Source organism: Monodelphis domestica, chromosome 6, assembly GCF_027887165.1.
Source record: "Monodelphis domestica isolate mMonDom1 chromosome 6, mMonDom1.pri, whole genome shotgun sequence".
NCBI lineage: Eukaryota > Metazoa > Chordata > Mammalia > Didelphimorphia > Didelphidae > Monodelphis > Monodelphis domestica.
In genome coordinates, this window is record NC_077232.1 from 5,938,243 (window position 1) to 5,955,329 (window position 17,087).

Sequence of the window (17,087 nt, forward strand, 5' to 3'; positions counted from 1 at the left end):
CGGTGTCCCTTAGGTGCTAGTGGTGGAAGAGACCACAGAGGCCTTCCCGGCCAAGACCCTCGTTTTACAGATGGGGAAACAGAGGCAGCAAGGACAGATTTCTGAGGTGTTACCCAGATAACCAGAATCGGCACCCGGGTCTGGGGCTCCCGCAGCTGGGTTCTCGTCCCCCTGGGGCATATCGCTGGCTTCGAAGGCCCTCCCGTGGGAAGGGAAGGAGAGAGAATCCCTCACAGCCCAGACTGGGAAGGAGCCCCGGCCTCAGCCTCCGCCGCCCGATCTCTCCCCAGCGGGTGCCCCGACAGAAATGCTGGGGGGGGGCAGGGCTTGCTCGGCTTTTGTCTTCGTGCCCCCCCTGCCCCCCCCCCCCCCGCCTGGCGTGAAGCGGGTACACAGCAGGCACTTCGTAAGTGTTGGCCCAGTGAAGGAGTCAAACACCACTGACGCGGTCCCCAGCGTCATCCAAACATTCCCCCGCAAACCGGATGGAAGCATTTGACGGGAAATAATTTAATAAGAAACTCTGTGGGTTTTTATTCCTCAATAAAAAGGCATCTAATGAAAAGGCCGTCGAAAACCCTGGCTAGCTAAGGGGGGTCTCGAAGGAGCTCTGGCCCCCCTCTGGCCCCCCTCTGGCCTCCCCACCCAACTCACAGCAGCCCCTTGTGGCCCTCCGGAGTCCACCGTGAAGGGCAGGCAGGAGGCGGGCAGCGACCGCCAGGCCCCGGCAGCCCCCGTTCTGGGCCCCCCACGGGGGCTCCTTCCCTGCTGATGACCCGGACATGATCGGGGGAGGGGAGGCTTGTTCCCACCATGGATCCCGCAGACTGGGGGGGGGCAAGAAAACTCTCCTGCGGCCCTCCCCTCCCCGGGGAAGGGGCAGCGCCAGCAGGGAGGGAGAGGGCTGAAGGGCGGGGGGGGGGGGGGGGGCGGGGGCAAGGCGGGGCCTCTCTCAGGCCTCAGGGCCCCCCTCTTCCCCGCTGCTGTCCACACTGGTCTGTCTCATGACCCGCCGAGCCGAGGCTTAGGGACCTCCTCAGGCGCGCCCTGGCCGGGGGCCTCGAAGGCCGGGCTCCGGCTGGCCACCAGGGCGGCGCCGTGTAAGGCAGCCACAGACTTTCGGGAGAGCAGGGCGGGCCGGGGGTCCGCTGGGTCCGCTGAAGCCCGGCAGAGAGCCCCGTCCGAGCTCTCACAGGGAGAGGAGGAAAACACCTGCAGGCGCGAAGGGCCGGGGCCGGGTGAGCGCCCGCGGGGCCCCAGCCGAAGCCCCTCCTCGGGGTGGCTCCCCTCCCCCAGTCTTGGGGGGGGCCTGGAGGTGGGATGCTGACCCCCCAACCTCCTGGGGTACCCCACTATCCTCACCTCTGGCAGGTCGCTGGTTTCGGGGTGACTCCCCAGGTCCGGGGGCTCCAGGAGGCTGATGGACCTCATGATGCCCCGGAGGTCCATGCGGGGCCGGGGCCCCCCCGGGCCAGGCCCCGGCTCCCCCCGGCCGCCGGCCCCTGGCTCCGGGGAGGGCTCCGGAGGGGACCAGGAAGCCTCTCGGGGCTGCTCCAGGGAGCTCCTCCCGCCGGCCTTCTGCTCCCACACGTGGCTCTGGCGGCTACAAGGCACAGGGCTGACCAGGGCGCCCCGCTGGCCCTCCGGCCGGCCGCCTCCCCGGCCGCGCCCGCCGCCCCGCCTGTACCTGGCCGTGAGGATGCCCTGGTAGGTGTGCAGCTGCCGGAGGAAGCCGGGGTTGGGCCGCGCCACGGGCCGCAGCTCTTGCACGTGCCGCAGGGCCTGCTCCAGGCCCCAGTTGTACTGCTTCATGGCGTACGCCATGACGGTGGCCGCCGAGCGGCTCACCCCCATCTTGCAGTGCACCAGCACCCGGGAGCCCTGGGCCCTGCGAGGGGGCGCCGCCCGGTCAGCCCGCCCTGGGGGGCCCGGCGACCCGGAGCCAGAAAGGGGAGCAGCCGAGGCCCCCCCCCCCCGCCTAGCCGAAGGACGCTGGAGCCCAGGAGGGGGGCAGGGAGGGGGCCCACCGGGGAGGACACCGGGGAGGACACCAGGGAGGAGGGGGCCCGCCGGGGAGGACACCAGGGAGGAGGGGGCTCGCCGGGGAGGAGGGGGCTCGCCGGGGAGGACACCAGGGAGGAGGGGGCCCGCCGGGGAGGACACCGGGGAGGAGGGGGCCCGCCGGGGAGGACACCGGGGAGGAGGGGGCCCGCCGGGGAGGACACCGGGGAGGAGGGGGCCCGCCGGGGAGGACACCGGGGAGGAGGGGGCCCGCCGGGGAGGACACCGGGGAGGAGGGGGCCCGCCGGGGAGGACACCGGGGAGGAGGGGGCCCGCCGGGGAGGACACCGGGGAGGAGGGGGCCCGCCGGGGAGGACACCGGGGAGGAGGGGGCCCGCCGGGGAGGACACCGGGGAGGAGGGGGCCCGCCGGGGAGGAGGGGGCTCAGAAGGAGGGGGCCGACCCACCGGGCGGCCTCGATGAAGCCGTGCGTTTCCTTCCAGTGAGGCAGGAGCTGCTCCGTCTCCTCGTCCCAGAGCCGAACGTTGTGATAGGTAAAGAGCTCCGGGTAGAAGTTGTCTATCTCTCTGGCCACATTCAGGATGTGGCTGACCCTGCAAAGCAGAAGCCCGCCAGGCCCGGCCTGAGCAGCGGCTCCCGGCAGGGGCTGCAAAAGCACTTTAGATCTCGCTGGGAAACGTCAAGCCGCTCCACGTTCACAGATTGCGTGGGGGCCCCTGAAGTCAGTGAGAGGTCGAGAACAAGGGGCCGGGGGGGGGGGGGCTTAGCACGTGGGAAGCCAGGCCTAGAGACCTCAGACACATCCCTGCTCGGAGACCCTGGCCAAGTCACTTAACCCCCACTGCCTAGCCCTTACCGCTCTTCTGTCTCGGAACCAATCTTGGAATGGATTAAGACAGGTCAGGTTGGGGAGAGGTTTGAGAGACAGAGACAGAGAGAGAGAGAGAGACAGAGAGAGAGAGACAGAGAGAGAGAGACAGAGAGAGAGAGACAGAAAGAGAGAGAGAGAGAGAGAGAGAGAGACAGAAAGAGAGAGATGGAGAGAGAGGGAGAGAGAGGGGGGAGAGAAAGGGGGAGAGAGGGGGGGGGAGCCCGCTGGGACATGAGGGGGAGAAGGGGAGGGGAAGGCTTTCGACGCCAAAGAGGCAGGGGAGCCAAGGCTCGGGGCCTCAGGTGTCAGTGCCCCCCCAAACAAGGGGGGGGTTGGTCCAGAAGCCCTCCCAGGCTGTGCCCCCCGCTCTCTGCTCCTCGCCTGTTCCTCTGCAGCTCATCCAAGTTGGCCGCGTTCCACTCGGAGCCCTGCGGAAAGGTAAGGGTGGGCGGCCGCTCCCGGCCCACGTCCCCTCCCTGCCGGGCCCAGGCCGCGCCGGCTCACCAGGTAGAGGTGGGGGAAGATGAGCGAGGCCCGATCCCGCTGGGCCATGAGGACCAGCATCTGGTTGTCGATGAAGTCTCGGTGCTGCTGCAGGGGGCAGCCCAGGCGGCCCTCGAGGGCCAGGCGGATCTGGGGAGAGAGCCGAGGCTGCAGGGGGCCGGAGCAGGCAGGAGTGGAAGCAGGCCGGGCCTCGGGCCCAGGGAGGGGCCCCTTGCGGGGCGGAGGCCTCGGGGTGAAAGGGGAGGCTCCGGCGGGCCTACCTCTTTGGAGGTGACGCTCTCCAGGTCGCTGGTGTCCAGCACGTCCCCCAGCTCAGCCCGGATGAGCCGCTCCATGCGTTCCTGCTCGGAGTGCCTGCAGAGGGCCGGCTCTGTCTGTCTCCCCCAGCCCCGCCCCCGCCGTCACCCCGGTGCAGCCCCCCCCTCTGTCTGTCTCCCCCAGCCCCGCCCCCGCCGTCACCCCGGTGCACCCCCCCCCCCCCACTGACCCGCCGGAGTCGGCGCTGGGCAGCTGCGCGCGGAGGGACTCCAGGTCGGCCATGGCCGTCCACTCGTTGATGCAGCTCTGGTCCGAGGAGATGCGGTCCTGGTAGTGGCCAGCCCAGGCCAGGGCGCTGCCTCCGGGGACCAAGCCGTTGCCCAGAGCCATCTCGCAGGCCTGGTGCAGCACCTGCAGGGTGGCCCTGCCCCCAGGAAGGGGTCACTGAGCACGGTGGGCACCTGCCGTGGGCCGGGCACCGGGCAAAGGGGCAGAGACAGAAGGAGAGGCGGAGGGAGCCCCCGGCCTGACGGGGAGACGCGGCACACAGGACGGAAAGGAAACCCCGATGAGAGAGGAAGGCCTGGAGTCAAGAACCAAGCCTGGAAGGCTTCTTGGGGAAGGTGGGACAGCCAGAGAAAAAGGCCAGAGCTGAGAGAAGGGGGCCTTGTCTCTGGAAGAGGCTCCGTGGATAGAGCCGGGCTACCGACGGGAGGTCCTGGGTTCAAATCTGGCCTCACACACTTCCCAGCTGGGTGACCCTGCGCAAGTCACTTAACCCCCATGGCTCAGCCCTTACCGCTCTTCTGCCCTGGAACGGACTGATGCTAAGAAGAAAGGCACGAAAAGGAAAAGGAGGCCAAGCCGAGGAATGGGGTGAGAGGAGGGGGCGAGGGAGGCCTTGAAGGCCAAACGGCACTTTGAGTTCGGTCCGGGAGGCCATCGGGAACCCGTGGGGGTTCTTGGGGCGCGGCTGGGGCGGAGAAGGGCAGGGCCAGACCTGGGCTGGAGGCTGAATGGAGGATGGGCAGGACCCCGTCCAGGGCAGCAGTCCAAGCGAGAGGCGAGGCGAGGGGGCTAAGGTGGAGCCCTAAACCCCACTTCTGCTCCCACGACGCCCCCCTTGGCCACGCCCTCCCTCCCCCCCTCCTCATTCTCACCACATGGTCTGGATGGAGATGGGCTTGAAGATGCGGGTTTGGCCCCCAGAGGTCACAGTGAAGCCCCTACGGGAGGAGGAAGACGGGAAGACGGAGCCCTCAGCACGGCCCCTTCCTCCTCTGCAAAATAAGGGGCTGGCCTAGCCCTTCCGTGTCCCCCTGGCGGACAAGGATGTCACCCAGGAAGTACACGTCTGCCCACTCCCGGGGGGGGGGGCCGCTGTGCTACCTCCGTTGGACAGGTGGGGAAACTGAGGCCCAGAGCACACCAGGGCTTTTCCCAACAGACCCCCCCAGCCCAAAGCCCAGAGCCAGCTCCCTCCTTCCCTCCCTCCCTCCCGTTGCCGGTGGCCCCTTCTCACCCGTCACCATCCAGGTAAACTTGAGTGTCACTCCAGAGGGGGAGGACCAGACCCAAGGTGCAGCTGGGGGGGCTGGAGGGGCAGAGGGAAAGGCCGATGGGTTCTCCTGGCCCCTCCGGGCTCCCCCCCCCAGCAGCACCCCTACCTGCTCTGGGAGAAGTCTACCCCGAGGAGAACCGTCTCATCCTGGCTCAGGAGCTCCGACGTGGACACCACGAGCAGGTACCGGAGCCATTGAGGCCGGGTCGTCTCCAACTGGACCGCCTGGGGGGCACACCACACCCTCGGACCCCGGCTCAGAGCCCAGGGCCATCTCTAAACCCCTGTCCCCGGCCTGGCAGGGAGGGGGAATAGGAGGAATCGGACCTAGGATCTCCCTGACGGAACTCCCACACATCATCAAGTCCCTGTCGGGTGCCTGAGGCAGCTTCCTTGCACTTGCAGAGCGACCTGGGAGACCGGTGAAGGGACTTACCCAGGGTCATACAGTGAGACAGGGCTTCCTGGCTCTGAGGCCAGCTCTCACCCCCCTCTCCTGGGCACGGGGAAGGCCAGGAGAATGACCCGAGAGGTGGGGATGAGGCAGAGCCATGTAAGACAGACATAACCAGATGATTAGACAAGATGGGGAAAGTGGGATCGGAGAGGGAAAGAGGGAGAAATCTCATCTTGGCAGGGGACCGGTGGCTTCCTGGAGGAGGTGACGCTGAAGCCAGGCCTTAAAGAAGGGGGAGAATTTACTTCTAACCCTCACCTTCTGTTTTAGAATTGATAAAAGAGGAAAGGGCTAAGCCATGGGGGTTAAGTGACTTGCCCAGGGTCACACCTAGCTAGGAAGTGTCTGGGGCCAAATTTGAACGCAGCACTTCCTGTCTCCAGGCCTGACTCTCTATCCACTGGGCCACCTAGCTGCCCCTTAGATGAGGAGAATTTTACAAGTGAGGAGTTTTCCCAGGGCACAGACGGGGCTTCAAAGGACAAAAGATCAGACTCTACAGTTGGAAGGGACCTCAGACCTTTCTCAGGTTACAGAGGGGGAAACTGAGGCCCAGGGATATAGGCACTTGCAGAGGAGTGGGATCCTAGATTGGGAGATGGCAGAGACCTTGAAGGCCAGCCAGTCTAACGCCTTTATTTTACAAATGAGGAAACTGAGGCCCAGGGAGAACGAAGGGACTTGCTAAAGATTACACAAGTCTGTGCATCTGAGGCAGGATTGGACTCAGGTTCTCTGGAACAGAGAGAAGGCTGGAAAGGTTAGCCGGGCGAGCTGGGGTAGGGCACAGAATGCCAAGCTGAGCCTTCCTCACATCGGTAGATGGTGAGAGGGTTATTGAAAACGGTGCTGCAGGGGATGGAGCTGGCCCGCCTGGAGGAGAGCCCGGTGGGGATCGGCCCCAGCTAGGCGGACGGCAGACAGAAGAGAAAGAAAACGGGCCGCCCTGGACCCGATGGGCCTGGGGGACTGGTTGGGGGGGGGGGGGGAGGGAGGGAGAAAAGCCCAAAGCCTGAAGTTGGAATGTCAGGGACTGGGAGAAAAGCGATGCTGAAATCGGAGTCAGAAGGAGCGGATGTCGGTGGCAAGATGCCCAGTGCTGAGATGGAGTCGGGGCATCCGGGCAGATGGTTCTGAGATGGGCAGTGGGGCAGAGGGAGATCGGGGTCCTCCTCCTGGAGGTGAGAGTTGAAGCCCTGGAAGAAGATGAAAGGGCCCAAGGGAGACAGTGTGGCGAGAGGAGGAGGGCAGAGGGATGAGGACAGCCTTTGGGGGAGGCAGGAGAGGAAGAGGAGACAGAGAAGGCACAATCAGAGAAGTAGAAGAAGAACCAGGAAATGGAATCTTTCCCTTCCCTCTCCCTGAGGGCCCCCCTCTCACCAGCTGGATGTTGTCCTGAGCCCTCAGCAGCCCCACCATGAGGTGCAAGTGCCTCCTCTGCTCTTGCTTCCCAGGGCTCGGGCACTCCGGGGTCCCCCGGCCACTTCCATCGGGGTGGTCTGAGGGAGGCACCTTTTCTTCTGGGTCATCCTCTTCGTCTGGCCTGTCCTGACCCCCCGCACTGGGCTCCCCTCTGTCCTGGAGCCCCAGGACAGCCCCACGAAGCACGGCAAAGCTCTGCCTGGCCAGGAGCGAGCATCAACGGAGGCAGATTTGTCACTCTGAAGATCTCAAAGCACTTAACTCATTCCGCACTAGGAAAGGCCACCCCTTCCCTTCCCTTCGGACCCAGGGAATTGGGGGAAGAGACAAGGGCCGAAGCAGCCCACAAGGGGCCGCTGAGGGGCCCCGAGCCTGGGTGCTGGGGAAGGGGCTTCCTCACCTGCGCTGCAGCTGGCTTCTCCTGCTCAGCCCTTCATCCTGCCAGGGAAGCAGCCCCAGGGGGGCAGTGTGAGGGGCTCCGCCAGGGCCCCCCCTCCCGCCCTGGCCCGCAGTGGGGAGGAAGGGAAGCTCAAGGGCCCCTGGGGCTCGTCCTGGCCGCTGTACGGGGGCCAAAGCCTCGGGCTTGGGAGCTGTTGCCACCGCTTCTCCCCGTAGCCTTCCCCGACCCCGGCTCCCAGGGGCTGCCAGGGAAGAGGGGTTCCTGCCTCCAGCCGGCTGCCACCAGCTGTCCGCGGGCAGGGCGGGTACCTGGGAGCCCGGGGGCGCTGCCCGGCCTCTCCTTAGCCGGGAGTGCCCGGGGAGCTGGGCGCTGCCCAGTGCCCGCTGCGGCAGGCCCAGCGGGCGAGAGGGAGGACTGACTGCGTGGGCAGGGACGGGGCAGAGGCGGACTCACCGCAGGGCCCACGGGGGTGGAGTGGCCGCTGCCCGAGGGGGACCGGCTCACGGTGACCAGGGCCATGCACGCGCGCGCGGCTGGACGGAGGGCTCCGGACGCAGCCCCCTCCCACAGCCCCAATCCGAGCCAACCCGCCCACCCCAGGCCCGGCCAGGCCAGACCAGGAAGGAGAGGAGCGAGCCGAGCACCGCCGAGCTACTCCGGCCTGGCACCTCCTCGGGGGCGGCCCTTAAAGGGCCAGCAGCCCCGCCCGGACGGCCTCCCCGGCTGCCAGCGCCGCATCCGCCCCTCCCCTCCCGCTTGGGCTCGGGTCGGATGAGGCCCCGCCCCCTGGGGCGGAGCCACCCGAAGCCAGCCCTTCCCCCTCCAGGTAATGGGCTGGGCCTCCCTCGGGCAGGGGGGCTGCGGAGCTCCGTAGGGCGAGCCCTGCGACGCAGAACCATCTCTGCCCAGATGCCCGGACTCCATCTCAAGCGGAACTCGGCCTCTGGCCACCGACATCCGCTCCTGCTGACATTCCAGCCCCATCGGGTCTAGGCCCGCCAGAGGCTCCAAAGCCCCGGGCCTTCCCCGCTCCCTCTCCGCCCGCCCCCCCTCCCCCCCTGCACACAGTAGGCGCTTGCCACGCGGGAGGAAAGCGGAGAGCAAGTCTGATGGCAGCGGGCCGCTTCCGGGCCAGCTTTGGGGGGGCAGGAGGGAGGGGGCATTCGAGGGCATCCCTCCCCCCTTCGTCCCTCCCCGGGGGCCACAGAGCACAGCAGAGCCACAGGCTGGTTTCTATTTATTTCCATCCGGGCCACCCCGAACCCCTGACCCTCCCCTCCCGCTGGTCAGCAGTTCATAAGTAAGTAAATGGTAAAAGGCGGGGCCGTGTCCTCAGTGGTCCGTGAGGGAGAGGCGCAGAATTCGCTGGAGCTCCTCCTCTTCCTGCCGCCCCCTCCTCTCTCTTTCCTCCTGCTCCCGGGAGGACAGTTCCAGGGCCAGGCGCAGCTGCTCATCGAAGCTGGGGGGGCTCAGGGAGGCCGGGGTCAGGCGAGGGGACCCGGGGCCCCCCGGCTCCGGAGGCGGCAGCAGGCTCTCCTGGAGGGCCCTGCGAGGTGCAGAGGAGCGGCTGCCAATGGGGCTGGCCACCAAAGCACCCCCCAACTGCGGGGAGAGCCCCCCCAGGGCTCCTGGGCCCCAAGAAGAGCCGGCCTGAGCCCACATGGGGCAATGACCTGAGAAGGGGAACGCAGAGGTGGATCCCCAAGAGGAAGCAAGACTGGGGGTGGCCCATGAGGCACCCCAGAAGCCCTTTAGAAACGTATTATACTGGGGGGCAGCTGGGGGCTCAGGGGATGGAGAGCCAGGCCTAGAGACGGAGGTCCTGGGTTCAAATGTGGCCTCAGCCACTCCCCGGCTGGGTGACCCTGGGCAAGTCCCTTGACCCCCATGGCCCAGCCCTTACCTCTCTTCTGCCTTGGAGCCATTACACAGTACTGATTCCAAGACGGAAGGTGAGGGGCTAAAAGAGAATTCTGCTTCCTAAAAAGGCCTCCTGGGGCACCTTGGAATCAGTCCTGTTCCAAGGCACGAGAGCGGGAAGCCCACTCGGGGGGCAGAGCCAGGCAGCGTCCGGGACCACATTGGCCCCCAGGGCCTCCCGCCTCCCGCCGGCCCTTGTGCCGGGCCCGAGGGGCCCAGCCTCCCCCCGGCTCCCCAGGGCTCACCGCTCCAGCTGCAGCTGCTCCTCGTAGGCTGGTGGCGGGGAGTGGAGCTCCGGGCCTGGCCGGGTGTTGGTCAGGGCCTCCCAGATGGTCACCTGCGGGAGGGAAGAGCACGGGAGGCCTAAGGGATGCCCCTGGGAGCCGGCCGAGCCGCCACCCCCCAGCCTGCCTCTCCTGGGCCCCCCACCTGCTCGGTCTCAGTCCCGGCCTCCAGCAGGCTCTGCTGGATGGCAAACTGCAGCAGGTCGTCGTCCTCGTCCCGCAGGGGCTCGCTGTGGCCGGCGCCCAGCACGCTGTAGCCCTCGGGGACCTCGAACACGGCCGGGTCCACCTCGCAGGGAAAGGGGCTCCCTGGCAGGGGACAAGGCCAGAGCTCGGCGCTGCCCGTCCTCCTCCTCCCCCCCCCAGCCTCGGCCCCCCCAGGCTCTACCGGCGGCCGGGGAGGCGGAGGAGTCGGTGGACCTCGGGCTGGGCGACGGCACCCACACGGAGCTCAGAGGTTCGTCGCAGCCGCACAGGTTGCCGAAGGTGATCCGGGCGTTGAGCACGTGGAATAAGGGGATTTCTGAGGGAGGGGACGGCGGGCGGCCTGAGCCCAGCAGCAGGGCAGCCCCTCCAGACCCCCCATGCCCTTCCCCCAGAGCTTCCTTCCCAGCCCGAGACCCCCCCCAGGCCGCCGGGCGATGGGGAGGGAGGTTAGGGCCCCCCATGGATGGGGAGGGAGGTTAGGGCCCCCCCAGACACCGGGCGATGGGGAGGGAGGTTAGGGCCCCCCATGGATGGGGAGGGAGGTTAGGGCCCCCCATGGATGGGGAGGGAGGCTAGGGCCCCCCCGTGGATGGGGAGGGAGGTTAGGGCCCCCCCAGACACCGGGCGATGGGGAGGGAGGTTAGGGCCCCCCATGGATGGGGAGGGAGGTTAGGGCCCCCCCAGACACCGGGCGATGGGGAGGGAGGTTAGGCCCCCCATAGCTCTCCTCACCAATCTTGACCGGGAAGCCTGGGGGGAGGCGCAAGGTGATGAAGTCCCGAAGTTTGGCGAAGTGGGCATTGCTGATGGCCATGAGGTCGATGATGGGGGTCACCTGGTCCCCCAGAGACAAGGGGTGCTCCTCGCTCAGCCACAGGGTGGCCTTGAACCTGCCAGAGCAGCCTTGGCCTGTGAGACCTGCCTGGAGCTGCACCCAGAGCCCGGCCAGAGGGCAGCCGCGAGTCCTTCTACCCGGGAGGGACCCTCCTGGCCCCCCCACCCCGGGAGGTCCCGGCCCCGCCCCGGGAGGGACCCTCCTGGCCCCCCCACCCCGGGAGGTCCCGGCCCCGCCCCGGGAGGGACCCTCCTGGCCCCCCCACCCCGGGAGGTCCCGGCCCCGCCCCGGGAGGGACCCTCCTGGCCCCCCCACCCCGGGAGGTCCCGGCCCCGCCCCGGGAGGGACCCTCCTGGCCGCCCCGCCCCGGGAGGCCCGGGCAAAGGGCAGGGGGTCCTCCTACCGCTGCACTTTGCTGGACATCTCGATGGGGCGGCCGATGTTGCGCGCTTCCAGGCTGAAGCTGGGGTCGAAGTACTCGTCGGCAGAGATGGCCGTGGGGTTGGTGGGGCTGACCGGCTGCTGCACGGGGGCCTGCCCGAGCCCGCCAGGAGAAGAGCTCAGCCTCGGCCCCCTCCGCCCCCCCTCGAGGCGCCCCCCCGTCCCCCGGGACCGAGCCGGCCCTCGCTCACCCCGTTGTGGGCCGAGTGCTGCTGGGCCATCCCCAGGAAGGACTGGAAGGGCGTCTTCCCCCCTGTGGGAACCCAAGAGCCGTGAGAACAGCCCCCCGGTGCCTGTGGGGGGCTGGGAAGGACACCCCGAGATCTCCCACCCCGAAGCACACCGAAGGCCGGGCGCTCGTCCAAGCCTCGGCTGAATGCCTGAAGAGTTGAGGCCGGCGGGGGCCCTCTCGCTCATTCGGCAAAAGAGACCGAGCAGAGCGAGGGGCCAAGAGGGAGCCCGGAAGCCCTGGGTTCAGATCCAGCCCGGGACGAGTTGTGTCACCTGTAAAATGGGGCTGCTGAAGGAGGCTGTGACGGCCGAGCACTCAGCGAGGCGAGCACTATGGAAACGCAGCCATCCTCGGAGGAGGCCACTGAGGCCTCCAGAAGGGAGGCAGCTCCCAGCCCAGAACGGGGCAGGCAGGTGGGCGCACCTGGGTTTACCTTTGCTCCTGGCCTTGTCCTGGTCAGACAGGTGCTCCGTTCGAGTCCTCGTCACCAGCTCCACATTGCTGGCGCTGTACACCTAGCAGGTGGGAGGGAGGAAGCGGATGCTGCCAGGGGCACGGGCCAAAGGGCTCGGGGGGGCCCCCACCCCCCAGGCTGAGGCACAAACTCCTAGGAGGCCTCCGAAGTCATCTAGTCCAACTGTCCCATTTTACAGGTGAGGAAACTGAGGCCAGGAGATGGAGTGACTCGCCACTCCCCTCCCCCCATCAAGCATCTCAGGAAGTCCAAGCCACGAGAGGAAGATGGAAGATGGCGCCAGGCTTTTTACACCTAGTTTGCACCTAAGAAAACTGCGGGGAAGAAAGGGGAGGCCGCCGCGTCCCCCGGGGCCATGCCGGGCATCGGCTACCGCAGGGGCGTGAGCCAGGGCCGGAGCTCCCCCCGCCTCCCTCCGGGCCCCTCCGGTCCCTGCCTTGGCCTCGTAGCCGCTCACAACTTCCATCTTCTCGGACCGCCAGCCCCAGATCCCGCATTTGTTCCTGGAAGAGACCAGGCGGCCTTCAGGGCGGAGCTTCCCGGAGCCTCCTCTTTGGTCCCGGAGGCAGGGAAGGACAGGCTTCCCGCAGACGATGCCCGAGCCCTGGTGGGCCGTCCGGGGGAGCCCCTCGTCCGGGCTGGCCTTGAGCTCATCCCCGAATCCAGGCCGGAACGCGGGAGGCCAGGACTCGGCCATCCCTGACCGCAGCCACACGCAGCTCGAGGGGCGCTCCGTGCGGGACGTGGGGGGCCCTGTTGCCCCCTTCCTCCCTCTTCCCAGCCCTGGGCAGCTCTGGGCACCGCTGGCTCCTGGGACGGGAGAGCGAGGCCGGAAGCCACCGCAGGGAGCACCCAGCAGAATCCTCACGTTTTACAGATGAGGAAACTGAGGCACGGGGATGGGAATGGAGGGCCAGACCAGAGCTGGAAGGGAAAGGAGCGCCTCCTGGTCCAGCCCCTTGTTTTAGCAGACGGGGAAACCGAGAGCTGTCGCTCTGCACAGACTTTCCGGCTTGAAAAATGCACCCCCGTGAGGTGGACGGTGCCCTTTCTGTGGGTGTCCCCTCATTGTCGAGGTGGGCGGCCGGCCACCCGCCTAGGCCAGGCGCGCCCGCCCTCCCTCGCCGCCCCTCCCGGGTCCGGGCTGACCTCTCAAAGGCAACATTGCGGGTGTCCAGGTGGGTGGACACGATGGGCGAGGTGAGCCGGCTGGCCACGTGCTCCTCGCTGGGCTGCATGGCGGCCAGCAGGGCCTCGGGCTCGTGCAGGGCCAGGGCCAGCGTCTCTGTTCGCACCACCTGCTGGTCGTGGTCCACCTCCATCACCAGGGCGCCGGCCTCTGCAAGGAGCCCCGGCCAGTGACTTCGGCCTGGGACGGGACGCCAGCCCAGGCCTGCCTCGGTTTCCCCTTCTCTCACCCTGGCCTTTGAAGATGTAGCTCCTCCGGCCTCGCTGCCAGGTCATGTGCTCGAAGCCCAGGAGGCTGGTGTCCACCCGCAGGCTCTGGCCGCGCTTCCACACGCGGTACACGTCACTCGGGCACATCTTGGACACGAGGGGCACTGCGGGGGAGGGGCTAGGGTCCAGCCTGGCCGCGCTCAGCGGCGGGCTCCGGGCACCTGCTCCCATCCCGGCACTTACCCCAGCTGGTGAACTCCCACTTCATCTCTACGTAGAAATCGGGTGCCTGGGAGGGGGGGGCAGCCGGGCTCAGAGGGGGGCCCTCCCGGATCCCCCACCAGAGCCCCGCCCCGCCCCCCCCCAGGTCCGGAGGGACCAGGGCTCTCATCCCTCCCCCCCCTCCAGCCAGGCAACAAATGACTGGACACCTACAAGCTCTGCGGCGCCGGCCAAAGCCTCAACTTTTCCTTCTGAACCTCCGTTTCCCCATCAGTAAAATGGGGGATGCGCCGTGCCTGGCCTCTGTACCTGGCAGAGCTTGCTCAGGAGCTCGGGGATGCCCGCCAGCCTCTGGGTGGCCCGCTGGTAGTCCCGGTATTGCAGCACCAGCTGGACTATCTCAGGATCCCCAGTACTGACAGCCTCCTGTAGGACTGGGGGGGCAGGTCACCTTGGCGCCCTGCGGGCCCCCCTCCATCCCCGCCGTGGCAGCCCTGCGGAGCCCCCGCTGCTGGGCCCTGGGCCAGAGCAAGGCCTGGGAGCCTCAGCTTCTTGTTTGTCTTCAAGCCCTTCCCTTCCGTCCCACAATCAACCCTGTTCCATGGCAGAAGAGCCGTCAGGGCTAGGCAATGGGGTCACCCGGCTGGGAAGTGGCTGAGGCCGAATCTGAACCCAGGACCTCCCGCTCCAGGGCGGGCCCGGTAGACTTCTTGAGCAGGGAGACATTGGGAAAGAGAAAGGCAGCCCCAAGGGGCACCGGGAGGAGCTCCAAGAAGCCCCAAGTCGAGGCTCCCCCAAGCCCCTGGTTCATCCCTGGGGGGGGGGGGGCAGGGCCAATTCTAAGCTTACAGCTGAGGAAACTGAGGCCCAGGGACGGCATTCCCATCCACAGCCTAGCTTGGGGCGGGGGTGACGGGCTTCCCGCAGGTACCTGCCCAGCCTTGGCGGTTCTCCTTGCCCACGTTGGCATTGTGCCGCAGCAGCACTCGGACTGACTCCAAGTTCCCCAGGGACACGGCCAGCTCCAGGGGGGTCCGACCCCGAGGATCGAGCAGCTCGATGTCGTGCTGCAGAGAGGGAGGCAGGACCTTGGAGAGGGGGAGAGCGCGGGCTGCCCAGGGAGGGGGGCGGGGGGGGGGGGGGGGGCAAGGGCAGGGGGCCCGGCCCCGGATGCAAAGTTTGGACACGGGCTCTGCCCGCCCGGCCCTCCGGACGCTTGGGTCCCCTTGTCGGCGAGCGGGAGGATGCTTGGGATGGGGGGGTCGGAAGGTTGCTGGGGGACACTGGGGGGGCCGAGGGTTGGGCGGGCAGACGCCAGGGCACCCCCGGCCCCAGGGGGAGGTCAGGGCCCGGCGGGCCTCCCTCACCTGGCGACTGTGCAACGCGGCCTCCAGCTCCCGGTGCCGGTTGGCCCAGACGAGCCGGTGGAGCGGGTAGGTCGGGCCGGGGCCGGCCATGCTCGGCCTCAGAGCCGCCGCCGCCTCCGCCGCATCCCCGGCCGAGCCGCCGGGTGGGCGGGCGGGCGGGCGGAGCCAGCCGGGGCGGGGGCGGGGGCGCGGCTGGGCGGCCCTGGCCTTGGCCTTGGCCCTGGCCCTGGGGGAGCCGGGCCCCGGCAGCAGCCCCGCAGCGGCCCCGCAGAGGCAGCGCGGCTGTGGCTGTCAGGGCGGGCGCTGGGAGGGAGGGGGAGGGGAGGGGCCGCGAGGAGGAGGGAGGGGAGGGGAGGGGCGCCTGCCCCCCTTTTCCCTCCCCCTCGTCGTGCCCTGCGCGGCCGCGGGGGGGCGAGCTGCGCCGCAAGCTGAGCTGTCCCCGCCCTGGGCGGGCTCTTCACTGCCCGGGCCGCCCCGAGCTCCGAGACGAGGGCTGCCCGCGGCCCGCGGCCCCGCCGGCCTCCAGCAGGCGGCAGCACGGGACCTCTCGGACCAGGACTGAGGAGAGGAAGCTGCTGCCAGAGGCGGCCCCCACCCCCGCCCAGCGAGGCGCTGCCCCCGGAAGGGCCCTCGGAGAGCTGGCGCCCCGCCCCCGGCCCCGGCCCTCCCCCCCCCCGGGGTTGTACCCAGGGGATGGGGCTAGTACCCAGGAGAGGGGCGCTGCCTGGGGACCGGGAGACCCTGGCTTCCCGGGGATCTGTCCCGGAAGAACCGTTGGCTGCTCAGCCCGAGAGGAAGAGCACCCTCTCGGGAGCCCCGCCCACCAATGGCCCCCAAGGCCCCCGAGAGGGCCGAGCCTTTTCCTTCTGGCCCCGCCTCACTGCGGCCAAGTGATGGAGTGGAGAGGCTCAGACTCCGCATCAGGAAACAGGGTCAAATCTTGCCTTAGCCCTGTGACCTGGGCTGCTTCCCCTTCGCGGCCTCAGTTTCCCCCCTCGGTAAAAAGAGGGGATTGGACTTGGTAACCTCTCAGGGCTCTTCCAGCTCCAGATCTGCGATGCTCCACCCTCAGCATCCCAGGACCAGATGCAGGACCTGGCGTTTGGGTCCCCCATGTCAGAAGGGCCTCATCATTGACTTTGGGACCCCATCCCAGGGGTTTGTCATCTCCTTCCCTGCCTCGTTTTATAGATGAGTAAACAGAGACAACCAAGGTGAAATGACTTGTCCAGGGTCACCCCACTAGTATGCCTCCAAGGCCAGATTTGAACTCATGAAGATGTCTTCCCCTTGCATACACAGTAACTTCTAAGTTCTCCAGGAAGTTCCTGTTTCCTTTTTCCCTTTGTAGCTCTGGTTCCTGGTACATGGTTGGTGCTTAATGAGGACTGCCTGTGCTTTAGAAAAAACACTGGATCTGGAATCAGAGGTCCTGGATTCAAATCCTGATTCCAAGCCTGAGTTTTTTATCTATAAAGCAAAGGAGTTGACCAGTATAATATCCAGGGTCCCTGTCACCTCTTAGTCCATGAGCCTATGACAGAGGGTAGGCCTTTTGTCGGGCTGTGTCCACCGACCCTTCCCCCCTCTGCCACTCTAGAGAGTGAGGGACTGAGCAACTATGATCAGGAGGGAGAGTCCTATGCCCAAAGGGCACCCCTTTTCCCACAGCAGATCCCTGGGGTGGGAGGGACAGACTCCTGATGACTTGTTTCTAGGCTCCCTAAGAATCCCACCTTGGTTATCAACAAAAACTCCCAGTATGTGGCCCTGGAGGTACAAGGAAGTCCTATAGGTGCGGGAGGTGGAGGAGTTGTAGTTTTGCAAGACAAAGGCATAAACACAGACATACACACCCCCTCACCGAACTTCTCCCCTCCCCCCTTCAACTTTTGGACAGTAAGGAAGCTCTCCCTTAGAGGGAACCGAAATTCACTCGGTATAGTACTAGTTCAGGAAGAACTCACCTTCCTTAGTTCAAATATGGCCTCACACTTACAGCTGGGTGACCCTGGGCAGGTCACTTCACCCTGTTGGCCTCAGTTTCCTCATCTGTAAAATGAGCTGGAGTAGGAGATGGCCAACCACTCCAATATCTCTGCCAAGAAAACCCCCATTAGGGTCATGAGAAGTTGGACACCACTGAACAACGGCCCAACAAGCGTTCTGGTTTAGCAGGAACCATGGAACCCTGGAATTCCAGTGACTGTC

At 67.1% G+C, this 17,087-nt stretch overlaps 2 protein-coding genes across 2 annotated transcripts; both read right to left on the reverse strand.

Annotated features, from left to right (window-relative positions):
• Positions 1 to 506: 506 nt before the first annotated feature.
• LOC103104867 (protein phosphatase Slingshot homolog 3) lies at positions 507 to 8,230 on the reverse strand. The gene is made up of 14 exons (XM_056801225.1): positions 7,949 to 8,230; positions 7,496 to 7,533; positions 7,054 to 7,294; positions 5,323 to 5,441; positions 5,178 to 5,249; positions 4,816 to 4,881; positions 3,885 to 4,079; positions 3,658 to 3,751; positions 3,398 to 3,526; positions 3,275 to 3,321; positions 2,469 to 2,615; positions 1,688 to 1,888; positions 1,363 to 1,603; positions 507 to 1,212 (listed from the first exon to the last, which is right to left on the reverse strand). The coding sequence occupies exons 1-14, from the start codon at positions 8,012 to 8,014 to the stop codon at positions 1,003 to 1,005; spliced, it is 1,866 nt and encodes a 621-aa protein (XP_056657203.1). The 5' UTR covers positions 8,015 to 8,230; the 3' UTR covers positions 507 to 1,002.
• Positions 8,231 to 8,715: 485 nt separating this feature from the next.
• On the reverse strand, positions 8,716 to 15,483 carry LOC100029162 (ankyrin repeat domain-containing protein 13D). The gene is made up of 15 exons (XM_056801226.1): positions 14,877 to 15,483; positions 14,441 to 14,576; positions 13,819 to 13,943; positions 13,531 to 13,576; positions 13,308 to 13,451; positions 13,039 to 13,228; positions 12,326 to 12,392; positions 11,848 to 11,929; positions 11,374 to 11,435; positions 11,145 to 11,275; positions 10,639 to 10,796; positions 10,088 to 10,222; positions 9,845 to 10,008; positions 9,661 to 9,752; positions 8,716 to 9,041 (listed from the first exon to the last, which is right to left on the reverse strand). Exons 1-15 carry the CDS (start codon positions 14,964 to 14,966, stop codon positions 8,828 to 8,830), a joined length of 1,836 nt encoding a protein of 611 aa, XP_056657204.1. The 5' UTR covers positions 14,967 to 15,483; the 3' UTR covers positions 8,716 to 8,827.
• Positions 15,484 to 17,087: the final 1,604 nt, after the last annotated feature.